The following is a 27,636-nucleotide window of genomic DNA, read 5'->3' on the forward strand; positions in this document are numbered from 1 at the left end:
AGATCAAGGGTAGAGATACCTTTGTCCTCTGTGCATGGTGGGGCTGGCTCTCAACTCCAGGCAGCTGGTGGTCTGTCCTATCAGTGCTTTGTGTGCTGGCTTTTTGCTCGGTTACTGTGGCTTGGAGCCCAGAGAAGTGGTTTTGTCTGAAGCACATGGCTCTGAGGCCTGAATTTCATAATGCTGCGCTAGCCAGAGACAGCAGCAGAGTCCAGACCCACACCTGTGTGTTCCCTGTGGTCCTGAGGGTCTGTGCCAGTACCATCGCTCCAGGCCTGTCACCCTCAGGGGTGAAGGAGCACATGTCCCTGCCCAGTGTCTGGTGGAGCTTTTTTGGATGAGGTAGGTCCCCTGACCCCATTACCCAAGACTTTGGCAAGCTTTGCCTCACACAGGAGTGAAGGGGTGCCTGGAAGCTGTAAGGCAAAGGAGGAGTGAGGGAAGATGAAAGAGAGTACGACAGAACTCTGGAGGAATGCAAGGTGGGAGCTGCTGCAGCCTCTGAACGCTGGAGGGACAGAGAGGGGCTTTGTCCTACAGCTCCTTCAGAAACACCTTGGCATGTCCTGGGCTGCATCCAGAGCCCCGTGGGCAGCAGGGGAGGGAGGGGATTCTGCCCCTCTGCTCTGCTCTGCTGAGACCCAGCTGGAGCATCCAGAGCTGGGGTCCCTGCACAGGAGGGACAGGGACCTGCTGGAGCCAGCACAGAGGAGGCCACCAAGATGATCAGAGGGATGGAGCACCTCTGCTGTGAGGACAAGCTGAGAGAGTGGGAATTATTCAGCCTGGAAAAGGCTCCAGGATCTCCATGCCTTCAAGCAGCTCCAGCAGCGCTGGAGAGGGACTTTTCACAATGGCATAAAGTGCCTGCATGAGGGGCAGCTGTTTTAAACTGACAGACGGCAGGGTTAGATGCGGTGTCAGGAAGAAATTCTTCCCTGTGAGGGTGCCGAGGCCCTGCACAGGTTGCCCAGAGAAGCTGTGGCTGGCCCTGGATCCCTGGGCGCGTTCGAGGCCAAGCTGGATGGGGCTGTGAGCAGCCTGGTCCTGTGGGAGGTGTCGGAGCCCTGGGCTGGGCGGGACCGGAGCCCGGCAAGGCGCCGGCCATTCCCGAACCACAAGGCTCCTTTGAGCGGCGGGAAGAGACGCGCGTGCGCACCACGCCCTTTCTGATTGGCCCTGCCCTCGGGAACCGCCCAATCAGCGGCTCCTGTGGAGGCGGGACTTCCCTCCCGCATGTTCCCGTCGGTGGCTCCTGGCCATTGGCCGCGCAGGAGCTGTCGCTCGGAGGGAGAGCCGCTCTGCGATTGGCTACCGTTAGTGGCGCCTGGCTGGTGACGATTGGCCAGGGCACACGGAGGGGCGGGGCTTAGGCGGAGCCGTCTGTCTCGTTTTTTGCTTTCTTTCATTGGCCGAGGCGGCGGCCGGCCGGAATTTCCGATTGGCCGGCGCACACTGTTGCTAGGCAGGCGAGGCGGCGTGGGCGGGGCTCCCCTCGCCGATGAGTCGGCGCTGAGGCTCAGCCAGCGCGGACGCCCCGAACCCTCCGCCCGCCGCCCGCGACCCCCGCGACCCTTCTGACCTCCCCGCCCGCCCCGAGGAGCCGCCGTCCGCCGCCCCTCGCCCCCTCCCCGCAGCGCCATGGCCTCGGGATCCGAGTAAGTGCGGGCCCCGCCGCCTCGCCGCGGCCTAGGCCTCGCCGCGGCCTGGGCCCGGTCCGGCCCGCCCGCTTCACCCGGGACGGCCCGCGGGCTCCAGGCGGGCGAAGGCGGCGCCAGAACGGGGGTGAGCCGCTTCCCGCCGTCCGCCCCGCCACTGCCGGGCCTCGCCGGGAAGTGTCGAGTCATGGCGGGGGGCGAGGCCGGGCCAGGCCTCCCGCCGTGCCGCCGCCGGGCCTAGGACCGCCCGCCCGCCGGGCCCTGAACTACGGAGGGCTTTGTTTTCTAGACCCGTCCCGGGCTCCTCCTGTTCGCAGAGGCCCTGGGGGTCGGGCAGGCGAGTGACTTGGCGCTAGCCGAGGCAGACATGTTGTGCTGGGCATGGCCGAGGCGATCGGCGGCGGTGTTTCCGTCTCGGGTGTCTTGCCTCACTCTTCTTGGCTATACTCAGTTACAGACTGAGGATCATCTTCCGAGCTCCTCAGGAATGAGTAACAGCCTCTGCACGCAGACCACGTGCATTTTGAGCGGGGTAAAATGGAATCCAAAGGTACATTTTCCCAATCCAAGAATACTCAAAGTGACTTTTTAGCTTATGTAGAGGCACTTTTGGTGCCTTTGGGTGTTCTTTAAATAGGTTTTCCTTTTCTTTTGCAACTCCTGGAATCCAAACCTGCTTGGCTCTGCTGGGTCAGTTCCAGTGAGATGTGCCAGGCATTCCGTGTCTGTGCTGGAAGTGACATTCCTAGACCCTGGTTGTGCAGCTGGGCGAGGTTAACAGTGTTTTTAGAAAGGGATTTCTTCTTCAGCAAAGTTCTTCTCACCCACGCAGGAACCAGAAAAAGTTAGTTTGCATCTGGAACAGGGTTACTTTTTAGATGCCATTTTTTGTCACAGCTGCTGGCAGCCATCTTGCTGAACCGAGCCTCAGCATGGCAAGTAGCATTCCAAAAGCTAAGGGAGTGTGGTATCTGAAGGGGCTCCTGTTTTCCTCTCCCAGCCAGTCTGAAACAGTGCTGAAAACTTGGCTTCTCCACAATGGGTCTGAACTCCCCCTGTGGTTGTCTTGTTTCATTAAGTGTCTGCAGTCACCACATACCTCAGACACTTCACTTGGGGATAGAAATGTTTTATGACTTTTTTTTTTTTTTTTTTTTTTTCTTTAATACCCACCTGGGAAAAGTAGTTAAGTCTGTAAATCAGATGTTCAGATTGGTAAGGATTTGTTCACGGGTTTTATCTGGGAAGTGATTTTCACAAGGATGGTGGTAAGAACTCACGGCAACATACAGAAGACATGGCTGATTTCACTTTCGTTACTGCAGCTGGAATCATTCTAGGAAGTGACTTTTTTGCTTATTTTTAGCACCAACTTGAAGGAATAGCTTGTTTCCTTATTTTAAGTGGGGCTTTGGAGGTTGGTTATCATTTTCAGGAGGATCACTACCTGGTATGACTTTATTCTCTGGCTCTTCATACCCTCCCCTGTGATGCCTCCGGCCGTTACCAGTTGCTGGATAAGAGGAGCTCTGACACAGAGAGAAACCACTGAGTGTAATTAAGTCCATGGGGCTGTGTCAGGGGAGGTTTAGGTTGGATATCAGGAAAATCCTGAAGGTGGTCAGTCACCTTAACAGGCTCCCCAGGGAAGTGATAGCAGCACCAAGCCTGGCAAAGTTCAGGAAGCATTTGGACAATGATCTCAGGCACATGGTGCGGTTTTTGGGGATGGTCCTGTGCAGAGCCAGGAGTCAGAGTTGATAATCTTGATGGGTCCTTTCCAGCTCAGTATATTCTGTGATTCTGTAAGTTGTAGAAAGTTCCTCTGCTTCTTGCATCTGTGAAATGAGGCTGTTGAACTGCTTTACTGAGAGAGGAAAGGAGGCGGAGGGAAACTGTTATGGTTGGCCTTTAGGGCTAGTACATACTTGCTTCAGTTTTCTAGATGTCTTGCACTTTATTTGCAAGCTTGACCATTTTCTGTGCTGGTGATTGTGTCCTCATTTCTGCTGTCTGTCTAGGTGCAGCCTAATACAGATGTTGGACTTCCTTTTAATTCCAAAACAGCTCTAAAGCTATGTTTTGTGTTTTGTGTCATTTGTCTCTTTGTTAAGTCAGGGAAAGAAAGGGGTGAGAGGGAAAGTGTGTGAGGAAACTGACAGGTGTATCAGGGAGGTGATTTGGAGAGTTTCCACCAGGCTGTCTCTGACCAGAAGCTCATCAAGGGGCTTTAAAAATTACCTGGGTTAGCTTTCTGTACCTATCCTTTCGCAAAGTTTCCCATCAGGAGTGGGACAGTTGTCAGGAGAGAGTCCCAGCCCATGCCTTAGGCTTTCCTGCTTGGTATTTTCTGTTTGTGCTCTCCTTCACAGAGATGTTGGGGTTTGTCTTAGTGTGGTTGAGGTGCACAGATCTCTTGCCCTGTTATTTCAGCTGCAGCACAGGGAACTCCTTGAGAGATGCAATGAGGGCAGATGGTGATGATAACAATATTGTTAATTGCTGCTGAAAGATGGGTAGTGATTGTCTGTCTAAACCATACCCTTGTCTGCAGGAGAAATAACATCATTTCCCTGCCTAGCTGACATGTAATTTTGTTGGACCTTTGTTTTTTCCTCTGCAGAACAGTCAGGTCAGAGCACTGAAGCTGACCCTGCACATTTAGCTCCCTGGAAGCTCTTTCTTGGACACTTTTATTTAGTTTTTAATGCTTCCAATACTTTTAAATTGCTCTAAGTGTATCTGATATTGATCCAGCCCTCAGTTCCTAGGCTCAGTTCTTCCATACTAAAACTTTCTTCTCTTATTTAGCAGAACCAGGAGGATTTGTGCTGTGTTTTTCCACATTGCTGTATGTCAAGAGCTATCCAAAGTTTCTCTCCAGTCTTTTGCAGCTTTTGTTTTATGTACAGTGTTGACTGAAAAGCTTCCACTTGTTACCTAGCTCCTTTACCATTTGTTTTTGATCTGGTGTTCCAGGCTGTTTTTTAGGCTGTAATAGCAGTCCCTGCATCCCAAGGAATAGACACTTAGTTTCAGCAACAGTTCACTTAGCCAAAGTCTGGCAGTGGCTTCTTATCAAAAAGCCATGGGATTCACATCTTATGTGCAGGGGGAGGAGTTACAGTCACACTGTGAATAACCCAAATAACCACTGGTGTGTCTCCCTGGTGTCCCTTAACTGAAATCTTGAAATCTATTTGCTGGGTTAGTTTCCAGCAGCCAGGAGATAATGAGGAGGCAAAGTCCTTACAAATAGGTTGGTTTTATTTGCTGTTTAACCATAATCTGCCCTGATAATCTATTTGTTCCATTTTCTTACTCTCTGTTTTCCTGGAAATCGCAGACTTTTTAGAACTCACAACAAGACTACATTTTTAGACTGATTGTGGAATTCATGAGCCCTTTCCAGGATGTATTCAGCAGCTTTTATTGTGTTCTTTTTTGCTTGGACAATAGATCTGCAGTGTCTTACCTCTTGCACTCTTTAATAAAGAGAAGGGAAAAAGATAACTTTCAATAGTGTTGGCAGTCCAGGAAAGAACATGTTTTACAACTTGTTTTGTTCACTTAAAATAATATTGCCTGTTGTTTGCAACATGTTTCCTGTGCTACCAGCATTTAAGGGAAGCTTGAAAATCTTGCGAAAACAAGCTGGCTGCTCTCAGTGGCTTGCTTGGTATTGTTTCCTCTTTACATGTCAGAGAAGGGAGCCAACACTGCATAGCCTGTCTTGGAAAAGCCTCTGTCTTGAGGTGGGGAGGGACCTGGGTAACATCACACCATAGATATGTCACCCCTCTCTAATGGACTCTTAAAATGCAGTGAACATGCCAAGTGCTGCCGTTTCCACTGAAGGTTTGGTTTCTTCTCATCATTCAGTCTCTAAAAGGGTGAGATGGAGCAAAAGTTATGACTGCTGCCATTGTCCACAAAGCTCCCTACTCTTTGCCAGTGCTTGCTGCTTGCTTAGGTCAAGGGAAGACTTTATTTTTCTTTTATTTTCTTTCAGAATCAAGTCAGGCTATGCAGCATTTTCTCTTCTGACCTTGGACATTGGCACAGCCACATACTTGCAGAAAGTAGTCAGCCCACTGGGGGAAGCTACAGCACTCTAACCCTGTTGTGTATGGCTAATGTACAGCTTCTAAGAGCTCCTCAAGAATAACTTGGTTCCAGTTCATACTCTGTCATTGAGTGAATTATTTACTGTATTAGATTTTGAAGGAGAACAGTTAATCTGCCATTCTTCCATTTCCTTGATGTTTTATTTGCTCCATTTTGTCAAGGGAAGTGAATTACCTCTTGTATTTCTTGTGATGTCGTAGGCCAGAGCTGTAGTGACTTTTGTGAAGGTATTATGGAAAAGAGCTAAAAAAGCCCCAACACAAAGTCATTTTCTATGAGCACCTGAGTATTTCTGCAGCTTGCTAGGTTTAACAAACAGGCCTTGACAGGCTAAACTCTTACAACTCTTCCTGTCAGGGTTGCCGCGGCATTGTCCTTTAATGCCCCTATTTATCTGGGATTTGATGCCAGATAGACTTGAACTTTTGTTTTGTTGGTAGCTGTTACATGTGATTTCAGATGAGTCTGACTAATTTATTGAGGCAAAACATCTTACAGTCAGCAACATCTCACTGACCGCTTCTTTTCATAGATAGCTTCATAGCTGTATCCTTTGGAAGCTCACAGTTACATTTACTGACAGAAAACATCCTCCCCTGAGCTCCTGCAACTGGTCCTTGGGAGGTAGCATTCTTCTTTGTGCTACAAACAAGTAGAAATTATAAAAGACAAGACAACAAAGAAACTTGCAAAAAGAGGAGATGAAAACTAGGTGGCTGGACAGGGCCAGCATCACTCAGGCTCATAAGATGTGTTTTCTCTCCCAGCTCTAAAGCCGATGACTTGTCGACTGCTATTCTGAAGCAGAAGAACAGGCCCAATCGGTTAATTGTTGATGAAGCCATCAATGAAGACAACAGTGTTGTGTCACTGTCCCAGGTGCGTCATCTGTAGAGGCAAAACGTTTAATATGGTAATTTGCAAGCTGTTGCTGTCTATTAACTTGAAATGTAACTTTGCAACATGAGTATAAGTGTTTGTGTCAGAAGCTACAGCTGTTACCACTGAGGGAGGATTGTCTTGTTTCCTGACCCTCCTCCTTGATAAAAGGTGTTTTGAGCCTCAGTTTGTAGGATTCATTTGGGCTTGTGCCCTTCCTCTGGTTTCTGGATTAGCTCTGTAGCACTGTAGTAGGAGTCTCTGTCCTCTGGATTTGGTATAGCACTTCCAAGGTGTAATTTCCAAAGTCAAATAACTCCTTCAAATGCGTGAATTCCTACTTTTTCAAAAGCTTATTCTAACACTTTGCTCTTTATAGGCAAAGATGGATGAACTGCAGCTGTTCAGAGGAGACACTGTCCTGCTCAAAGGAAAGAAGAGGAGAGAAGCAGTCTGCATTGTTCTGTCAGATGATACCTGCTCAGATGAGAAGATTCGCATGAATAGGGTTGTTCGAAACAACCTGAGAGTGCGCCTGGGTGACGTGATCAGGTGAGAATAGTGTTAGCTGTGGAAGACATTAGCAGCATTACACATTATCTCATGGTATCTGAGCTGCCCTATGGCAAAAACAAGTTAAAACCTGTTAGAAATTAATGCCAGGAAAAAATGGAACAGCCAAATAGCAAGATTAAAAATCTTGGACATTTATATTCCAAATTTTGTTGTAAAAATAATTTTTAAATCAGGAATGCATAAAAAAAAATGCAGGGATTTTGTTGTGGAGCACTTGCAGGAAGTAGAATCATAAAATAATTTGTTGGAAGGGACCTTAAAAGTAGTAGTAAGACTTGGAAATATGGATCTCTGCTTACAGGAGACAGGTCTCATTCCATGATGGGAGTGGGTAGAACAGTAACCCATGAGCATTTCCTGAACATAAAAATGGTAGTTTGCAGGTTTAAACAGGGGAAGACTAACAGCTTCTCCTCCTCCTGAGCATTGTCTCTGAGAAAATGACAGCCTGGTTATGACACCAGACTTCCTGAGGTGATATCTGTAATAATTTTTAAATGCAAAATGTGTTTCATACAAACTTAGTAGATGAGAGAAATGAGGCTGTTCCATCCATCCCTCTACTAAAAATGCAAGTTTTAATCACTTCTGTAATTGGTTCAAAATGGTGCTTTGTGTCTTTGGATTTAAAGTAGAGGTGAATTCTTACTTTAACTTGATGTGAGATTCCTGTTGGAGTTTCTTCTAGCATGACAGCCTGTGCTCTTGTTTTCTCTGTTAGCACCATGTCTGTAGTGGTTCTCAGCTTCCCAAATGTGTTACCAATTGTCTTGAGTCATTGCGAGTTCAGGGAATTTTCACACACTTGCCCTCAAAGTTTTTCTTGCCAATCTTTAACTGCTTATAGTGTTACTGTGTCCTGATTTCTGCCAGGATCCAGATTCATGTGCTAATCGCTTCCTGCTTGTGGTCTGTCAAATATTTTCCTTCTGGGGCAGTCTCTTCTTTTACTCTTTTGCTGTATCCTCTCTGTAATGTGGTCCTCTCTGCATGTGGTAAAAGAATCTGTTAGGAGCCCCTAACAAAAGTCACATATGGAAAGCTGCATGCTCAGTTGCAGTTGCATGGCTTTTCTTAGCTGGTGAAGCCAGTTTCTGCCACAGCTGGATACTTTGAGCTGTTGCTACAGTAGGTTGTTGTGCTACACTGCCAAATAATAACTGTAGCATGTATTTAAAAAGGGGAAAGAGCTTTCAGCCTTTAACCTAGTCATCAGCTCTCACAAAGTGGGACTGACACGTGGCTGCAAAGGTGTTTACCCCTGGTTGGTAATGGGAGAGCCTTTCCTTGGAATCAGGTTTGTCGGCAGTAGGAGACTCTGGCCACTGTAGTGAGAGAGAGGAGGAAAGAGAGTTTTCCCCAGCTCACTTTTCCTTGCAGCTGGTTCTGCAGTGGCTTGTTGAACTAAAAGCTACCTTGTGACTCTTGCAGGTCTTCAGACCACATTAGAGATGTGTGAATGTGGTGAGGGGGTCTGCAGAAGGGTAGGAGGAAACTCTTAAGCTCTCCAGTAGTGTTGGACAGGGCTGAAAGGAGTGAGGGCAAGTGTGTGCTGTGAAGAGTAACTCTTGGTGGGTATGATTTTTGCCTTGTCAGCATTGAAATATTCCTGTGTGAGTAGGAAGTCTCACCTTTTCTTTTAGGGCTTTTCATGGCTTTAGGATGTTCTCTCTTGGGAAGTGGCATGTCTTTTCTTGTCCAGGTATAACACTGAGGTACAAGTCCAGCACAATGTGACTAACTGGAGTTTTCTTCTTTTGCAGCATCCAGCCTTGCCCAGATGTGAAATATGGCAAACGTATCCACGTGCTGCCAATTGATGACACAGTAGAAGGGATCACAGGGAATCTGTTTGAGGTCTATCTCAAGCCCTACTTTTTGGAAGCTTACAGACCTATCAGGAAAGGTAATAATGCCTGTCATTGAAGTCCTCACAGCCACAAGTGTGAGCTAGTCCTAAGACCAAATACAGAGAATTTCATGAAGCTTGCACACTTCTTTGTGAAGCATTAGACCAGCATCTGTAGGGAGAAATTTTGCTAGTAGTGATTTAGATTTTCTGTAATCTTCAGAAGGAGTTTTTGCTGCTGCTGGCTGGCAGCAAACACTGGGATTTGGTAGTTCTCCTGCAATATTTTTAGCTGTATGAGATGGGAGAGCATCAGAAAGGCTCACGTGGAACTTGGGAGAAAATCACATTAAACTAAGTTGCTGCCACGTGATGTAATTGATGAGTTACCTGCATATTAATCCATTGTTTGGGTGTATGTTGTGCTTATCCAGTTTCATCAGTTTATCCTTCATTAATGTTTGTAACTGAAGGAGACTCAGGTTCAGATCCCCACATCGGTAGTGGTAGAGTCAGTTGCTGTTAGGTACTGAATGTGATGATTTGCAGATAGCTGCCATAGAAGTGATCATATGAGCATTAAGTAACAATTAGCATCATGCAATTTAGATAATTTCCTACTCTCACCTAAAATCACATCACCTTGACCCATACACTGGACTTTTCCATCCTCTCACGTCACCCACAAAGTGCACCCAGGTCCTTGAGGAAAAGCAGAACCATGTGTGGAAAAGCAGAACCATGCATGGGTTTGCCTTTGCCTGAGGTAGCAGCAACCCAGACTGTCAGTTCCTGAATGTGCACTACAGGAACTTTGTCTCCTTCTACAGTACGTTAAAATGTTGGATAGGGAGAGTTAGTCACCAGGTGGCTTTTGCTAAATGCGTGTCCCAAAGTTTGCTGGTCACACCAACCTTTGCTCTCCATGTAGTCATGAGCAGTCCATTGCATCATTTGGTTTTCCAGAGGCTGGTGCACGATAGGGAATGCAATACACTCTCTCAAAAGCATGTTTTGTCTGTCCTTGGAATTGGAGTAGCCCCAGTGCATGATATTTTGTCATTAGATCCAAAGACCTTTTTTTCTCTTCGAGTATGGAATAATATGAACAGGCTTCCAATGTGCTGGGCCAGGTTCTGGCTCATTGCATTGATTTGTGTCTCTCTGGAACTGCCAGCGTGGCAGCACACCTTTTTCCACATATTTACTAGTTTTTCAGGATTCTTCACTTGTTCAGTGTCACACCATATTAGGAAGAGTGAAGCAGTATGACATAGACTCTCTAGTTGAGTGTCACGAGAGAGCAGGTTTTATTATTCCAGATCTTCTTTTATAGACAGGTCCAAGAAGGTCCGAGAGGTAAAACTCTCATTGGTCATTAAACCAACACATCACCATTATAGGACAGTTGGGTACATCACCCCTTGACTGTTTCTTGCAAGGAAACAACAAGGATCCAAACAACACCTGCAAAGGTTGTTTGGATTCTTCCTTATGATTTCCCAGGCCAGAGTGAGACTTAGTTTTACACAGGCTCTATGCTCCTTACCTGCTTTCAGCATCCATAGTTGAGGAGTGAAATTCCAAAATGTTTTAGGTAGTCACTGGCCTGGACACTTTCCCTTCTGGGTGATGTTCTTAAATATATTAACTTTAAACAAGATCTGAATCACATTCAGCAATCTGGTGTTTCACAGCACCAAGCTTGCCAGAGTTCCAGAGGCACTTGGACAATACCCTTAGGCATGTGGTGTGGTCCTTGTGGCTGTCCTGTGCAGGACTGGAAGTTGGACTCAGTGATCCCCATGGGTCCCTTCCAGCTAAGGAAATTCTGTGATAAGGCTGGCTTTAGGTGTATTGAAAGGATATTAAAAATCTTGACAGTGCTCAAATGCTATTTTAATCAGCCCGGCATTGGAAGACATCGGGAGGGATGTGTAGGAAAGGTGAAGTTACCAATAGCTCCCAGTGGATGGCTCCCGAGGTACAGAGCAGATGGCAGTGCTCAGTTCAGTCCTCAGATTCCTATCTGGACTAGCGATTCCATCGCATCACAAGCCACTACTGCAAAGAACAACACAAAGATTGATTGCCTTAGCCCAGGCAGCCAGGACAGTAAACCTCATCAGAGGGGACAACTACAAGGTGTATTAAAAAACACACCTTGAGAATAAGCATGAATAAACACTGTCACCAGCTATTATTATATACTGAATGCTTATAACAAATTTAGCTTGGCATGCTCTGCTCAGATCTCGTTATGCCAACCCTTTGTCCCCATGCTGGTTGCCAAAAAGGACTGTTGTCCTTTGATCCCAGCATGTGACTAAATATCAGACAGCTACTTATTTCCCATCCAGCCATGGGATGGGGAACAGATCATGTAAAAGGAAAAACTTGTGAATTAAGAACATTTTAGTAATTGAAACAAAGTAAAATATTATAATGATAATAGTAAAGACAGGGGAGGAAACCCAAAAAGACAGGTGTTGCACAGCACCTGAGACAGTTGCTCGCCATCTGCTGAATAACGCCCAGTCTGTCCCTCAGTGTGTGATGTCTCCCAGTGAAATCCCCACAGTTTATACCCTGGGTATGATGTTCAGTGGCATGGAATATCCTTTTGAGCAGTTTGGGTCAGCTCTCCAGGCCATGCTCCCTCCTGGTGTCTTGTGCACCTGCTCAGTGGCAGAGCAGTGCTTGGGGGAGGTAAGCACTGCTGAGCAACAGCTGAGACAGCAGTGTGTTACCAACACTGTTCTCATACTGAATCCAAATAACAGCACTGAAACAGCTACTAGGGAGAAAATGAGCTCTGTCCCAGATGAAACCAAGATATGTAAACCAGCTGGCACCCTGACTAAATTAACTTCTTCAGAGTAATTTAAGTAATAACTGGGAGTGTGAGTAGAAAACCAAATGCATTTTGGCTTTGTGTTCATAACATTTCTGCTGTATCATAGATTAAAGTTCACTATAGACCCAAGTGAAAGTTATCCAGGGTCTGCAGCCCAGTGAAGCCAGGAGTCACAGTGCAATGTTATATATTATTCTGCTTCTGGAGATGAACAGTTATAACTAGTAGCAGCTAGTTACAATAGAATCAAAAGAAATATTTATTAAGTTAGGGCTTTTTAGGTGTTTTAGAAATGTTGAATTGAAACTGAATAGAAAAAAAAAAAAGATTTCTTGACTTTGTGTTTTGTATTTGGGCAGGGTATTCTTTTCTGTTGTTTGCTGGATGAAATTTGAGAACCGAAACAGTACTCAGGCTGTCGCAGTGGATGCAGCTCTTGAGTTTAACATGCAAAGCAGTGTTATAAATGCCACAGTGTCTGCCTGTGTGACCCACTTCATAAAACTCCGGCTGCTTGTTGTGCAGGGGGTTGACATTTTGCAGATGTGGGTTGCAACAGGCCACTGATGTGTGGGGTTTTACAGGTGACATCTTCTTGGTGCGTGGAGGGATGCGTGCAGTGGAGTTCAAAGTGGTGGAGACAGATCCAAGCCCGTACTGCATAGTGGCTCCGGACACAGTGATCCATTGTGAGGGAGAGCCCATCAAACGGGAGGTGAGCAGAACCCTGCCATGTGGTTTTCCTGCTGGATCTCCTCTGTTCAAAGCCTGTTTCTAGGACACTGCTTGAGGGCAGCAGTGTTTGCAGTTCCTGTTTTGATGTTTTATCCACTGAATGTAATGGTCAGAAACTCTGGTTTCAGGAGATGAACTGCTGCTGAAGGCAGTCAGAGAAAGGTATTTCCACTGTCTTCCTCATATGCTGAAAGCACCAGGGGGTAGGTTTGCTGATGAGATGCCATGCTTTGGCAGCAGCTGTTTTGCATCTGCTTCCAGATATTTTACACTGTGCTTGGATGCATCTTTTAATTCCAGTATTCCCTTGATACATAGATGAGAGAGCTTAAATTCCATGACACGTGAAAAGAAAGTAATGGTCAGTTTTTCCAAGAAAAATTTGAAATCCCCAAATGTTTTACATAAAAAAAAAATAAACTAAATTCCCCAGTCCATTGAGGTGTCCAGCCTTGAGTATTGCAACCTTGTGGATGCCTGAGGGGCTTGTCTGACAGGTCTTGGTGACCTTACTATAGAGTAGGAAATCTTAGAAAAGTGAGCTAAGGTGGGTGCGTACTTCACAGAATAAGTACCTTTTTCTGCCTGCAAATAGTGTGTGTGCTGGTTTGTTGTTAGCTCCTTCTGAAAAATATGTCTGTGACCCTTGTGAAACTGCGCTTGGGCACTCCATGAATCCCACTTGGCCTCTTCAGGCCACAGCGGAGATGGATGGATAGATGGATAGATAGACAGATAGACAGACAGATAGACAGACAGAGAGACAGACAGAGAGACAGACAGAGAGACAGACAGAGAGACAGACAGAGAGATAGACAGAGAGATAGACAGAGAGATAGACAGAGAGATAGACAGAGAGACAGATAGATAGATAGATAGATAGATAGATAGATAGATAGATAGATAGATAGATAGATAGATAGATAGATAGATAGATAGATAGATAGAAGTTCAGCCTAGGCCACCAAAATTATGAGGAACTGGAGGTCAGGAGTGAAGGAGGAGGGACTGGGATCATGGGATGGTGCAACCTGGAGAAGGGAAGGTAAAGGGACAGGCCTACTGGGTACTATCTGATGGGAAGGGGTAGATGACCAGGCTTTTCTGAGAGCTGTGCCCAGGGACATGACTGGACACAGTAGCATAAACTGGATCAAGGGAAACTCCCAGTAGATACTTGGAAGAATGTTTCCCCAATCCTGGAGCAGAGCCCAGAGAGGGCAGAAATCTCGAAAATTGAGACCTTCAGTGCCTATTAGGTCCAGCCCCTGAGTGACCTTCTTGAGGTAGGTGGGACTTGAACTGAGCCCTTCCAAGATTCCAGGTTATGTTATTATTTTGTGTGGCCTAAATAACTGAGGCCAGTAAAGGTTTGGACAGCTGAATAAATGGATACTGTGAAGGAAGAGTTGGTTACAACTGATCTTATCCATGTGTCTGGACCTTAACATTCAGTGCTAATTGGAGTCAGTCTCAAAAGGTAGCACTGCACTTGAATAACTGGCAGATGAATATGCCAAGTTGTTAGACAGCATTTACTCTAAGGAGTAAGTATATTTTATACTGACATTGTCTCTTGTTACTTCCATTAGCCCCATCAAAGAGTCACAGAGCTTGTTTTGTGCTATAGTCTGTAGGGAACCTGGCAGCAGAGGCTGTCATTCCGGAGGGTGGGCTTCAGTGAAGTCTGAGTACGTGCAGGCAATTCTCTTTATATGTCTGGGAAGAGAGAGCTATGAAACAATTATAGAAGACATCAGGAAGACTTGAAAGGGAGAATCTCAAGACAGGCAAGAAATGTCTAAAAAGCCATAATCCTGGCTTCTGTAGACTGGGAGGGGTTGTTGAACTATTGTTTTCACTCAGATGTTTGATGTATTTCCTCCTGGGTAGGATGAAGAGGAGTCACTGAATGAAGTGGGCTATGATGACATTGGTGGCTGCCGGAAGCAGCTGGCTCAAATCAAAGAGATGGTGGAACTTCCCCTCAGACATCCTGCTCTCTTCAAGGCCATAGGGGTGAAGGTATGTCCCCAAGTGCAGATGGCTTGCCCTGGGACATGTCTCTCCATGACAGACATTTAGGAGACATTGGGAGAGGGTTTTTGGTTTTGTTTTAATGCTAGTGTTTGGAAGTATTTGCTTACGTGTTCTGGACACAGAGTGAAACCATGGCAGATTGTAAAGCAGAGTGATGCTTTGACTCAACGCTGCCAGTTACTGGCAAGGTTTTTGTTGTGTGTTGTGTGAAGTAGTAAGGGTGTTGATAGCAATGCTGACATGGCAGCTGTTGCATGAGTTTTTGCATCACAATTTCAGACTGGCATTATCAAATGCTTACAAATTCACTGTGAAGCTGCTTAAGCAGTCAGATACTCACGACCTAAGTCCCTTGCCTTTGTCCTCAGCCTCCACGTGGGATCCTGCTGTATGGTCCTCCTGGCACTGGTAAAACACTGATTGCCCGAGCAGTGGCAAATGAAACGGGAGCTTTCTTCTTCCTGATCAACGGTAAGTTTTGTGGCTGCTTTGGCCCCAGGTCTGCTGTGTGCTCACTTGTCCATCTTATGGTAAGGCGTGGTGTTAATAGGACTTGTGGGTTGTTTTCCTGACAGCCTTCCTTACCTCTTTCAAACATGCCTCTGGGGACACTTAGAAGCCCTTTGTGTGGAAGTATCTGTAGTGGCACTTTGCTGAAGCTGAATTGTGTTGTAGCGGAGTGCTTGGAAGATTGTGCTGAGACACATGGATTAGGTGTATCTATTTGTGCTGGTGAAGGCAGAACTGGCAGGGCTTCCAGCTTTGCTTCCACTGTGTTCCATTCAGAAAAGAAGCTGCTGCTGTGGATTCCTCTTTCCCCTCAAGTAAAGCACAGACCTCTTCTGTTTTAGTACGTTATTTGGAAGGAACTTCCCTGAAAGCTATAATGAGATGCTTTGGATTTAGCTACAAGTGACAGAACTCCTATTGATAACTCATCTGTAGCAGCTGAGGTGACTACTGGTTGATACCTAGTAAGGACCAGATTCTGAATTTTCCACACTGCTTTTCTGTCCCATTTTAGTCAGTGCTGGAATAAGAGAACATTTTTATTGAGGGAATACAGCTTTTCTTTTCTGATTTCAATCATGTGATAGCTTAGGACAGTATAATACAGCCCAACAGTGACCAGCAGTAGGGTTAGGGAGTTGCTTTTATGTAAATCAGCTAATTTTAGCTGGATGTCACCCTGTCATATACTTCCTCAAGTGTGTGGAAGCTGTCACTAAATGCTAACGCACCAGCTGTTTCTTTAGATGCTTGTACATTTATTGCATGATAAAAATAATGCTATCAGAGTTAGCAGCACATTCACTACCTGCTGGCCCAGTCTGGAGCTGCAGGCAGTGCTGTAGACAGAGCTGATAAGAAGTGGTGAGTTACCTGTAATGAAATGCTCAGAGCACCTGCCCCTCCCTATGTCTTTGCAGCTGGCAGCTTTCTGTGCCTGAGAGTCAGGTTTATTTTTCTTGTATCCTTTAGAAGTATATTTTCTCTTCATTGCCACTGCCATCAGCATGAGAGCAAAATCTCTAAAAACAGAATAAATCTTTAAACCTGCACTAGTGTTCAGCAGTTGTAGATGTCAGGGGAGTGCTGTCCATCCATTTGGGATTGGTGTGCTTACACACTTTTATTTTGTATTTAACCTTTGAGAGGAGATAGGGGTTGTGTTTTTGTTTGTTTGTTGGTTGTTTTGACTTCTTCAATTTATGGGATCATACAGAGGTAAATGTATACATGTGTAATGTAAGCTAAAGATGGCTTCATAGAGCTTTTTCCTTCCCTATCCTGATAATTCATCACCTTATAATTTGATTGCTTCTCTTGCAAGCTAGGACTGGCATTAACTGTGTGTGGTGGCACATTACAGAGAAGCTCACCAAGTGTGAAATAGGGTAAGGAAAGAGGCAGCTAAAGGTAGCTCATTGACTAGTGCTGCATTCTCTTAGAGTAAACTGGAAACACCAAAATAATGATAGAAACTAATTCTGCATGCTGGTCTTGCCTTTCAGCTGCAGATTTAGTGAATTTGATTGATAGTATTTGCTTTGGCTTGAAATACAGCTTGTCCCATGTAGATGTACTAAAAAAAATTCAGGTGTGTGTTTTTGGGACTAGCTGCCTCTCTTCTGAGTGGCACAGCATCACTGTTTTTTAGGTCCTGAGATCATGAGCAAGCTGGCTGGCGAGTCTGAAAGCAACCTGAGGAAAGCCTTTGAAGAAGCAGAGAAGAATGCTCCTGCCATCATCTTCATTGATGAACTGGACGCCATTGCTCCTAAGAGAGAGAAGGTAAAGAGAGCCTGTAGGAGGTAAATTAGTATGTCTTTTTTTTTGTAGCAGCTGGCATGAGTCTGCATTTCACTGCAGGGTAAAGCAGCATTGCCCTAACACCTGAATTCAGTTGGACATGAGGACGGTCAGATACAGTTCACAACATTTGTTACTATCTTGTGGATATTGTATCTGCTGGCTCCCATGCAGCGCTGGCTGCCCTGCTCGGTGTAGAGCAGTTGGTCTCAGTGCAGCTTTCTGTGCCCCCAGACACACGGGGAGGTGGAGCGTCGCATCGTGTCTCAGCTCCTGACCCTCATGGATGGGCTGAAGCAGAGGGCACATGTGATTGTGATGGCAGCCACCAACAGACCCAACAGCATCGACCCAGCGCTTCGGCGATTCGGTAACCACCCCTGCCCTCTCTTCCCTGTATGTCTCACACTTTGTGGCAGGCCATGCTTCAGGGGCCCCTTAAGGATTGAGCAGAAAGTCATGCTGAACATGTGTTACATAAACTGTTGACTTGTCTCCAGCTTCTTGCTAGAAATTATTTTCCAGGCTTGCAGCCTTTGATGTCGTTTTGTGTGCCATGTTAGGTGAGAATGTGTAGAAGTAAAATAATACTTCCAAGTGGGAAAAGTGTGCTAGCCTCCCTTAGGTGAAGCTATTTCAGGACACACTTAAGGAGGAAATGCCTAAGGGGATGTTCATGCATTAGATTGCAGAAGGCTGTGAATTACCCAATTTGGGTTTCTTTTATTAATGAACAGTACAGTAGTTTCTGAGACTCAAGTTTTCAAAACGTGAATGTCTGGTGTATGACCAGTTGGTAGAATCTGTAATAGCGAATCTGTCAAGTGTGCAGGGGGAACTGGACTCTTAAATATGTAGGGAGGCTTTTGAAAGCATAGCTGTGGCTGGAGGAGAAATAGAAGTGTACATATCTCAGTGTGTATTGCAGTGATGCCCTGTTTTCTTCATGTGTTTCACCACTTGGGTAATGCTGTGAAGGTTCTAAAAAATTAAATCTCTCAGTATTTTTGGACTCTTGTGACAAGGACACAGAGATAGAAATAAACAAAAATGTCTCATGGTATGATATAGTGCTATACCATAGATCTCATGGTGTGTTGGTTCAGTGAAGCCTATTTTCCCAAAACCATGGCTCAGAAAAAGTTAGTAAACGGGCAGTCTACTGTGCTCTATAATCCCAAGGTCTTACTGTTAGTCTCTCAGTAGTCTCACTTTGCCTAAATGGTCAGTGTCTTTCCTCCTTTTCTGACCTGTCTCTTCTATTGTGCATCAGCACAGTAGATGCTACAGGAAAACCCAAAATTCTGTTATTTTGTGATACTTTGTGGAAAACATCACTTTGTTCGTTCAGAGGAACTGCAGCTGCAGCTCCTGTGGTGTGCAGGATCAGCAGCTCAATGTGTGCTTGTACTCCCCAGGTCGTTTTGACAGAGAGGTAGATATTGGTATCCCTGATGCCACCGGGCGCCTGGAGATCCTCCAGATCCACACAAAAAATATGAAACTGGCTGATGATGTGGATCTGGAACAGGTGAGTAGTGTGCCATTAGGAAAGCTTGTCTCATTCCCAGTGCTCTGTTTCGTAGCTGAAGAATTGTTAAGGCTTGATCATACAAGTGCAGTGACTCAATTAGGACAGCATGAACGTGTGACCTCTGGGATTCCTTCTGACCAGTTTACCAGTGACCAAAAGCCCTCACTCACTAGTTAGGAATGGCTAAGTGAAACAAATGTGCATCATTCCAGTCTGCAAGTGTCTTGCCACTGTCGTCCTGGGTTGGTTTGCTGTGTCACTGCCTTTAAAAGTACAGCAGCCCTGAAAAAGTTCGCACACAGCTGGGTCAGCATTGTGGTGTCACTGCATCACCTGTAAGCTGGATGGTTCCTGTCATCTCTGTCCTGAATGAAGAACTGCTGTCCTCAGAGTTACCTTTCTGTGCACCATCTGAATTCCAGGTGCAGACTGGATCTCTAGTAGGCAGTAGAAAGCACACTGTCTTTGCCTGAGTGTTATCACTTGTCTTGAATGTGCAGCAAAGCCCTGGTGTTGCTCTCCTCCTTTCTCAATGAGGGACCAGAGTATGAGTTGCCCTTGCTTGTATTCCTGTGAGTCATGGTCAGTGCTCTGCTTTCAGGTGGCAAACGAGACCCATGGCCATGTTGGTGCTGACTTGGCTGCTCTTTGCTCAGAAGCTGCTCTTCAGGCTATCAGAAAGAAAATGGATCTCATAGACCTAGAAGATGAAACCATCGATGCTGAAGTGATGAACTCTCTGGCTGTGACTATGGATGACTTCAGGGTAATGCAGGAGTGCCCCTCGTTCTTCTGGGTGCAATTAATTGCTTCTTTGAAGCAAAAGAACTTCTTAGAATTCATATAATACTGTTTCTTCTAACAACAGTGGGCTCTGAGCCAGAGCAACCCTTCTGCTCTTCGGGAGACTGTGGTAGAGGTGCCACAAGTTACCTGGGAAGATATTGGTGGCCTAGAAGATGTGAAGAGAGAACTCCAGGAGCTTGTACAGGTAAGGCTTTAGAACAGGTTTTTTGCTTTGACAGCTTAAAAAATATAATAAAATCCAGAATATCTTCAATTTCCTGTTTGAGCTGCAGAGTAAATGCAGAAGCTTTATGGTATCTGCTTCTAATGGGCTATAAATACCATACTGATCCATCTTTGTGAACTTGGGGAGGAAGGTGCTGGGAAGCAGCATCAAGTTTTCCTGAGCTGAGTCTGCGGTGACATTTTATGTGGGTGTTGTGCAACATGCATAAACAGCCACAGTTCTGTCTCTTAAGTGGAGACTCGCAGTGGGACCACTGCTGAGAATCATCCTGCATGGTAGCTTTGTCTGCGTGGCAGTGGATGATGGTGCTCATACAGAGAGTTTCTGGAGGGCTCACCATCAGCCTTAGCACAGGGACAGATGAGAAATAATTGTGAAACCCTCTACAAAGGGAAAGAACAGGAAAAAAATGCTACAAATGGTCTGTGGAAACTCCAGATGTCTGCACCGATATGGTTTGGCTTTGATACATTCCTGCTTTCAGCTGGCACTAGAAACATCCTGTCTCTGAATAAAAGAATCTAAATTTTCAGTCTAATTTTCTGATGTTAAAATCATCACCTGTCTTGTGTATGACCTCGTTGCTAAGGATAAAGGCTCTCATCAGGCACCTTGCTGTCTCTGGAGAGCAGAGCAAATAGGTTAGGTAATGAGCTGTTGTTCCCTTTTGCTTCTGCAGGGCAGAGTGAAGCTGAGGTTAAGTGTGCTGGAAAGTACTGAACTGGTACTTGGGAAAGTACTGAACTGTACTTAGTTCCTAGAGGTAAATAGGTTGGTTTTGGCCTTTCCAAGCCACTTAAAACCTGCAGTGATACCTGGCAGGATCTTGTGTTTAATCCACCAGAAATCTCAGGTAGTGCTTCTGGTAGGACCAAAACTGACTCAGAGAAATGTGTTCCTTCCCGTGGCAGAAGAGTTGGATTGGATGGTCTTTTGAAGGTCCCTTCCCACCCAAACCGTTCTGTACTTCCAAGATAGTCTGTTCTGGCTCATCATGAGAGGTTTTTGTTTTGTTCTCTTTCAGTATCCTGTGGAGCACCCAGACAAGTTCCTCAAATTTGGCATGACCCCATCAAAAGGAGTTCTGTTCTATGGGCCACCTGGTTGTGGCAAGACACTGCTGGCCAAAGCCATTGCCAACGAATGCCAGGCAAACTTTATTTCCATCAAGGGGCCGGAATTGCTCACCATGTGGTTTGGTGAGTCTGAAGCCAACGTGCGTGAGATCTTTGACAAGGTAAGTATTTCTCCTACTCCCTGTGCTATCTTTGTGCTGAGGTACCCCCAGAACTTTATCTCCACTGCATCTGTCTTACTGGTTCTTGCTTGTGTCTTCTGTGTTTTCCCTACTTGCACTGAGAGCAGGAGCTCTTTCCTTGTGTTGGAATTAATCCTCTTCAGCAACATAGTTGTTGAAACTCTTTTTTTCTGACTGCAGTTGGCATCTGTCAGTAGAGGGTGATAAATTCCCCAGTGCCTTTGGCAGAGGTTGTGGTTAGGAGGGCACATGTATGCTCCACACCCCTGGAAACTTAGATTAACACCTCATTAACTGTCATCATCTATAGATTTTCAGAATATCCTGTGGGTTCTTGTCCTGCAATATACACAGTTTAGAAAGGAGCTCACTCCTGCTCAGTTGTCCCATAGTGTCATCTCCTGTCCCAGAAAGTGTCCACGTGGATTATTCTGTGAATCCTTGTTCTTGTGGTCAGGGACAGTGCTTTTAGAAAAAAAGCTGTCAGGAGAGCGGAGAAAAATGTAGGTGGGAGGGAACCTCAGAGACTGTCTAGCTCAGCTGTTTGTCCAGAGCAGGGAGATAACTTTGAAATTTCATCAGCTCAGTGCATTGAGTTCTGAACATGTGTGACGAGTGGAGAATCCCTGACCTCTGGGCTTATGTGCTGGTGTTGGAGCACTCTCAATGTGAACAATTTCTTTTCCTTATTTCTCAGCTGCTCACAGCTGTGTCTCCGGGTCAGGAGGCTCCCAACACCCTCCACAGTGGGGGCTGGAAAGGTGTGCATGGCAGGACTGCAGCAGGCACCTCCTTTTGCCTGTGGTCTTTCCTCCTTTCACTTCACTGTGAAGATCCAGCTCCCTATAACTACACGTTAGGTAGCTGAAGACAGCAATTGGATTTCGCCCTTCCATTGGATATATCTTACCTGCTTCAGTGCCTGAATAACCAGTTGACATTTTCAGGTCTTGGAGGGAGAGTTCTGGTCCAGCAAAATAGCTCAATTTTTCACTCTAGGTGTTGGAGTTACTACTCTTCTGCCTGGTTAACAATGTTCCCACTTAAGGGAAGTTCAACTTGTTGTTCAGGAGAATTTAATGGAGGGGTTGTGTGGCAAGGGACTGCTCTGGAGCAGCTCTTCTAAGCTCTTCTTGTGAAGAGCTTCTGGTACTCCTGAGCTGTGTTAATGGTAAGGAAGGCTTAGTGTGAAGTCAGTGTGCTCCTTGTTGGAAAGCATTAGCATGGAATAATGGTGCCCACTGCTTTTTGCAGGCTCGCCAAGCAGCCCCGTGTGTGCTGTTCTTTGATGAGCTGGACTCCATCGCCAAGGCCCGAGGTGGGAATATCGGTGATGGTGGTGGTGCTGCAGATCGTGTCATCAACCAGATCCTGACCGAGATGGATGGCATGTCCACCAAGAAAAACGTCTTCATCATCGGTGCCACCAACAGGCCAGACATCATTGACCCAGCCATCCTGCGCCCCGGCCGGCTGGATCAGCTCATCTACATCCCCCTGCCCGATGAGAAGTCACGGGTTGCAATCCTTAAGGCCAATCTGAGGAAATCACCAGTTGCCAAGGTAGGATCTGCACCCTGACTACTTCTGGCTTGGGTTTGTTGTGTGCTGGTTCTGTTCCACGCAGGCTGTGGAAGTTGGAGCTCTGAGGTTGGGTGTCAGCAAAGCTGGAAATTGGTCTGCAGGAACAGCAGCTCTTTGTCACATAATGGGGTTCTGCTCATGGTGCAGGATCAGAAGAGCCTGTTTTGGTGAGGTGGAAAAAAAAGAGCAGAACGCATAGGTGTGAAATAAGAATTGAAAAGGAACTGTTGCGGTGGGTTGTTGTTGAACCCTGTCATAGGCAAGAGCTGTGCCCCTTGCCTGGGAAGTGGCAATAATGCAGCTGAGAGTTAATCAAAGAAAAACAGACATGAAATGAGAGCCCAAGCTTTTTTATGCCAGGCTTACCTAATTAGTTTCTAAGGAGGTTGCAGTAATACCCTCTCAACTGAGGGGAGGAGAGGAGGAGGTCAGCTGTCTTGGTCTGCTTCTGCCCTGTCTCTATTTCCAGTCTGATGCTGTTTTGCTTGACTCCTCGTGCTGAGACCTGAACAAATCATATCCTAAATCTGTAAGTGCAGAGGCATTTACAGCCACTTTGTGGATTCTTGGTGGGTGTGAGGTGCACAGCCTGCTTTAGTGTGTGGTTAACTTTTCCTGAAAACGAGAATCTCAAAAGCTGATCTTTCCAAAATTTGCCATAGTTAAGGTAGCACCTTGATACCCTGGAATCTAAAGACACCTCTCTGTCACTTTAGGATGTGAGGTGTAAGGGAAAGTCCTCTCTGCCTTTTTTATTTTTCTTTAGGATGTTGACCTGGATTTCCTGGCTAAGATGACCAACGGCTTCTCAGGGGCTGACCTGACAGAAATTTGCCAGCGTGCCTGCAAACTGGCCATCCGTGAATCCATTGAGAGTGAGATCAGGCGAGAGCGTGAGAGGCAGACCAACCCTTCTGCCATGGTGAGTGGGACACTGAGCTCTCCCTACCCACATGTGTGAGGTGTGATGTGTTCCTCTGTCATCCTTGGGGATGAGTGGGCTCCTGCGCAGAGCGTGGAGCTGGAGCACTTTGTTCTTATCTTGTGGGAGGTTGAGGACCCTCCTGGGATGCCTCATGGTCAGCATTGCTCAGGAGGTGCCTTCTGCAGCCCTGACTCATGCACACCTCTCCAGCCCCCACCTTGGAGGGTGTTGGGAGCCTCCTGACCTGGGAGGAAGCTGTGAGCAGCTGTTGGCCCCCTTGAGCTTGGGCACACAGCTCACCTGGTCCCTCTGTCCTGCTGCAGGAGGTGGAGGAGGATGATCCGGTTCCCGAGATCCGCAGGGATCACTTTGAGGAGGCCATGCGCTTTGCTCGCCGCTCTGTCAGTGACAATGACATCAGGAAATACGAGATGTTTGCACAGACCCTACAGCAGAGCCGTGGCTTTGGCAGCTTCAGGTACCTGTGGAGTGTGAGGGGTGGGCAGTGTGGCTCAGCCAGCCTCTGAGCACTCCACTGGGGCAGCTTTCTGATGGGTTCTGGGCAACAAAACACTTTTGCACTGCACATTGCCGTTCAACCTAGTGCATTGAGCACCACACAGTGTGGCAGGTGTAGGCTGCAGGTTGGTTGTAGATGCTCTGTTTGTGCTCCTGAAGTCCCCTTTTTCCTTTAACTCAAGTGACAGCCAGCAGCCATGAGCCCTTTGACCTTGCCTAAGCCTTCATCCCATTCCTTCTTGCCCATCCTAATTGTCACTGAGGGTTGGTGCAGAGGGAGGGGATGGTGCTGAGCTGCAGGGAGGCTTTTGAACAGCATCTCTTCTCTCCTGTCCTGCACTGCTGCATGCAGGTTCCCATCAGGCAACCAAGGCGGCGCTGGTCCGAGCCAAGGCACAGGAGGTGGCAGCGGGGGCAACGTGTACAGCGAAGACAATGACGACGATCTCTACGGTTAACTCGCTGTCCTCGGTGGACCAAACTCCACATCAGGCCACGTTGTACAGGGAAAAATCCAATGTTCAGTGGACTCTTGGCTTCTTCATTCCTCAGTCAGAACAGTGTAGCTGCACGTCAGACTTTGTACAGGGAATGTTTTCTGCAAACAGAAATCCAGAGCGGTGTTCAGTTGGGAGGCAGACAGTGAATTAACAAGGAGGGGAACTGACTTAATTTCTGAGAAATTTCTGTTCTAGTTTATGTGGCAGAATCAGCAGCTTTAGCAAGGGTACAACGCTAGCCTGTATTAAAGAAAAACAAAACCCCACAAAAATAATAAAAAAAATTAATAAAAATCCCACAAAACTCTAGCAAGGTCCTGGCAGTTCCTTTGTGTGGTGCTGGCGCTGTCTGTACCTGTGTCTCTGGTGCTGTGTGAGCACTGCTTGCTCTGGTGGAGCCCATCTGTGTGTGTGTTCCCCTGCTGTGGACAAGGCTGCTCTCCGTGCTTAACACCTCTTAGCTCTGTTAATGGAAGAAATGGGTTTGGCAGTGTCTCTGCCCTGCCCTGCCCTTGCTTGGCAGGAAGAGCCTGGCAGCAGGTACCTGCTGTTGCTTTTCCAAGGCTGGCCATGAGCTGTCAGATTTCTTGCTGCTGTGGCTCTGCAGCAAAGAACCTCTCCAACAAGCCCTGTCTCATCCAGGCATGAGAAGCACTTGAGGTGTCTCTGGGGCTATGGCACAGTGTGACACCACTGTGGTTGGGGAGGGAGGACCTTCAACATATTCCATGTATCCCAGTTTCTGATGCTTGTCTTGGATCTCTGGTGGAAAGCTGGCCTTGTATTGTGACTCAGACTCAGTAATTGAGTTCTGAGCATGGCTTTTCTTCACCTGTTCTGTCTCCCTGCCTTGCTGCTTCCTTTGTTTTCCCTTCTGTGAACTGAAAAATGTGCTACTGCTGTACTTAGTTGTTTTATGTCAGGGAAGCCCTGGGTCCTAGGGAGCAGGAGCAGGACAAGAGGCTGGACATGGGTGAGCCCTCAACCTGGGGGGAGCAGTGGCAGTAGAATGTCCAGGGCAGCTCTTAGAGAATGCAGGAACTGAGGGTTTCTGGAAGGAGGGTAAAACACAGTTTGTGTTGTAGAGTGTTTCCCCGGACCTTTGGGGCTTGGCCATGAGGAGGAGGGCAGGAGCTGTGGGGCTGGGCTGTGGGGTTTCTGCCCCAAAGTCTTGAGGGCTCCATCAAGCCATCTGTATTTAAGGGGAGAGGATTTAATGGCAGAAGGAGAGAACTGAGTGTGAGAAGGGCTTGTGTGGAGCCATGGGGATAAGCACAATGAAATAGGGAACGCTGTGTTTAAATAGCACAAGCCCCTGTGGAGGAGGAGGTGGTGCAGGCCCCGGGGGCCCAGGCTGGCAGCTCACCTGTGCTGTCCTATTTGGGAGCTGTCTGCTGGCACCACTGTCCCTGTCCTCACACCACCTCTGCCGGGGAAATCTTTGCTCCTGCTGGCTCTGGTGGGGGCACTTCTGGCAGTAGGGTTGAGGCTGGGGGGGGCTGGTGCTTCCCATGCCTCTCTCCATTCTGTTTTTGGGTTAAACATTACCTTTCTGCTCTAGGGTTGATTGTCTTCCCTGAGCTCTGCAGGGACAGCAATACCAGCTTTGCTTTGGCCACATGGACACAGACCCAGGTGCTTTCTGCCACCTGGGAAAGGAGATCTCCAGGACTCCCCAAAGTCTTCCACAGCTTGGACAGTGGGTTCTTCCTCCCTGCCAGTGTAAGAACATCACCACCCAGCAAGCTGAGGGGCAGATCCATCCTGCCATCATTGTCTGCTGTGGAGGCTGGGCCAAGGAAGCCATAGGATGGTGGGGTGTGTGCCCCAACTCCTGGCAGCCCAAATCTTCCCCACCTCTCTTAGTTGCAAATGCTAATTGAATCCAGCAGAGGGGCTGGAAAACCTCCTTTCTTCCTTGCCATCTGTGGGACATGGCTCCCGATGAGGGGACAGCACCTACAGGATTTTCCTATTCCTGTTCTGAGGTTCTGTGTAAACCTGGTGGGAGGGCTGAGCGTGTCCTCCAGATCAGCGCTCACAGCCCTGTGAACCTCAGCAGCCCCAGGTGAGCAGTTGGTATCAAGGACTGGGGTTGGCCCCAGCCCTGCCCCTTCAGCAGAGCCCCCAGTCGGTCACTGCCAGAGCAAGAGCCTTTCTTCAGCGCCCTCCTCCCTTGCCCAGATCCCTGCTGGGGGGCCTGGGCAGCTCCCTGAAGTGTTGGAGGGAGGAAGATGCTGTTGGCTCAGGTGTGCCCTGGAGGGTGTAGCATTAATGAGGGGGAAGCTGAGGGCATCCCCTTCCTTTTTTGACAGGATCAGCACCTCCCTGTGCCCACTTGGGCTCCAGTCATGGCCCCAGAGCCCCTTCACCCCAACCAGGCCCCATTGGGGACCATTGGCTTAATGGGAACCACAGTCCAGCCACGCTTGATGCAGGATGGAAATCCTCTCTCAGGCCATGGTGGTGGGGTTAGAGACTGGTCCCTGATCCAGGGGAGTGGGACCCTCCTGCACCATCCCAAAACCCTCAGCCCAGCAGGTGCTCTGATCAGCAGGAGGCCACAAGTGACTGCTCTTCAGCAGGTACCCATCCAGCTCCAGGCAGGCATGGATGTGCTATGGGCATCTCTGCTCTATTGGCGTCACTGGCCCCCAGGACATCCCTTCCACTTGAGCCCCCCAGGCCATGTGCTTCCTCTCCCCATGGCTATCCTTGTCCCAAGGACATCCCTCTTCCATGAGCGTCCCCTGCACTGTGAATGTGTCCTCCCCACTGACATTTCCTACCCCATGTGTATCGCTTCCCTATGGATGTTCCTTCTCCAAGGGCTTCCCTTCCTGTGGAAGTTTGAACCCAGCTGGCAAATCAGAACCACTCTGCTCATTCACACCTCACATGGCACAGCCCCCTGGCTGATACCCTGGGCATGGTGTTCTATGGCATGGAATATTCCTTTGGGCAGTTTGGGTCAGCTCTCCTGACCATGCTCCCTCCTGGCTTCTTGTGCACCTGCTCAATGGCAGAGCACAGGACACCGAAAAGTTCCTTTGTCCCTCCAGAAATATGGATGAGTTCTGCCATGTAGCTCCATGACTTTAGGGTGCATTGTGAGGGATAGAGGATAGAGGCAGGGCCCTTCTGGTCCTGGTCATTGGATTTCCCACTCACTTCTTGTAGAAATGGAATCACAGAACACCCTGAGCTGGAATGGGACCATCGTGACCATTGAGTCAAACTCCTGGGAG

The 27,636-nt window shown here is 47.4% G+C and overlaps 1 protein-coding gene across 1 annotated transcript; it reads left to right on the forward strand.

The window, feature by feature from the left end:
* Positions 1–1,500: 1,500 nt before the first annotated feature.
* VCP (valosin containing protein) lies at positions 1,501–24,697 on the forward strand. Its single transcript, XM_058825783.1, has 17 exons — positions 1,501–1,658; positions 6,554–6,665; positions 7,045–7,217; positions 9,005–9,147; positions 12,532–12,662; positions 14,576–14,707; positions 15,091–15,193; positions 16,884–17,017; positions 17,270–17,405; positions 18,454–18,566; positions 19,171–19,335; positions 19,438–19,560; positions 20,627–20,839; positions 22,115–22,423; positions 23,211–23,366; positions 23,693–23,847; positions 24,241–24,697. Exons 1-17 carry the CDS (start codon positions 1,642–1,644, stop codon positions 24,344–24,346), a joined length of 2,421 nt encoding a protein of 806 aa, XP_058681766.1. The 5' UTR covers positions 1,501–1,641; the 3' UTR covers positions 24,347–24,697.
* Positions 24,698–27,636: the final 2,939 nt, after the last annotated feature.

The sequence above is a fragment of the Poecile atricapillus genome, chromosome Z (assembly GCF_030490865.1).
Source record: "Poecile atricapillus isolate bPoeAtr1 chromosome Z, bPoeAtr1.hap1, whole genome shotgun sequence".
In the NCBI taxonomy this organism is placed as follows: Eukaryota; Metazoa; Chordata; class Aves; order Passeriformes; family Paridae; genus Poecile; species Poecile atricapillus.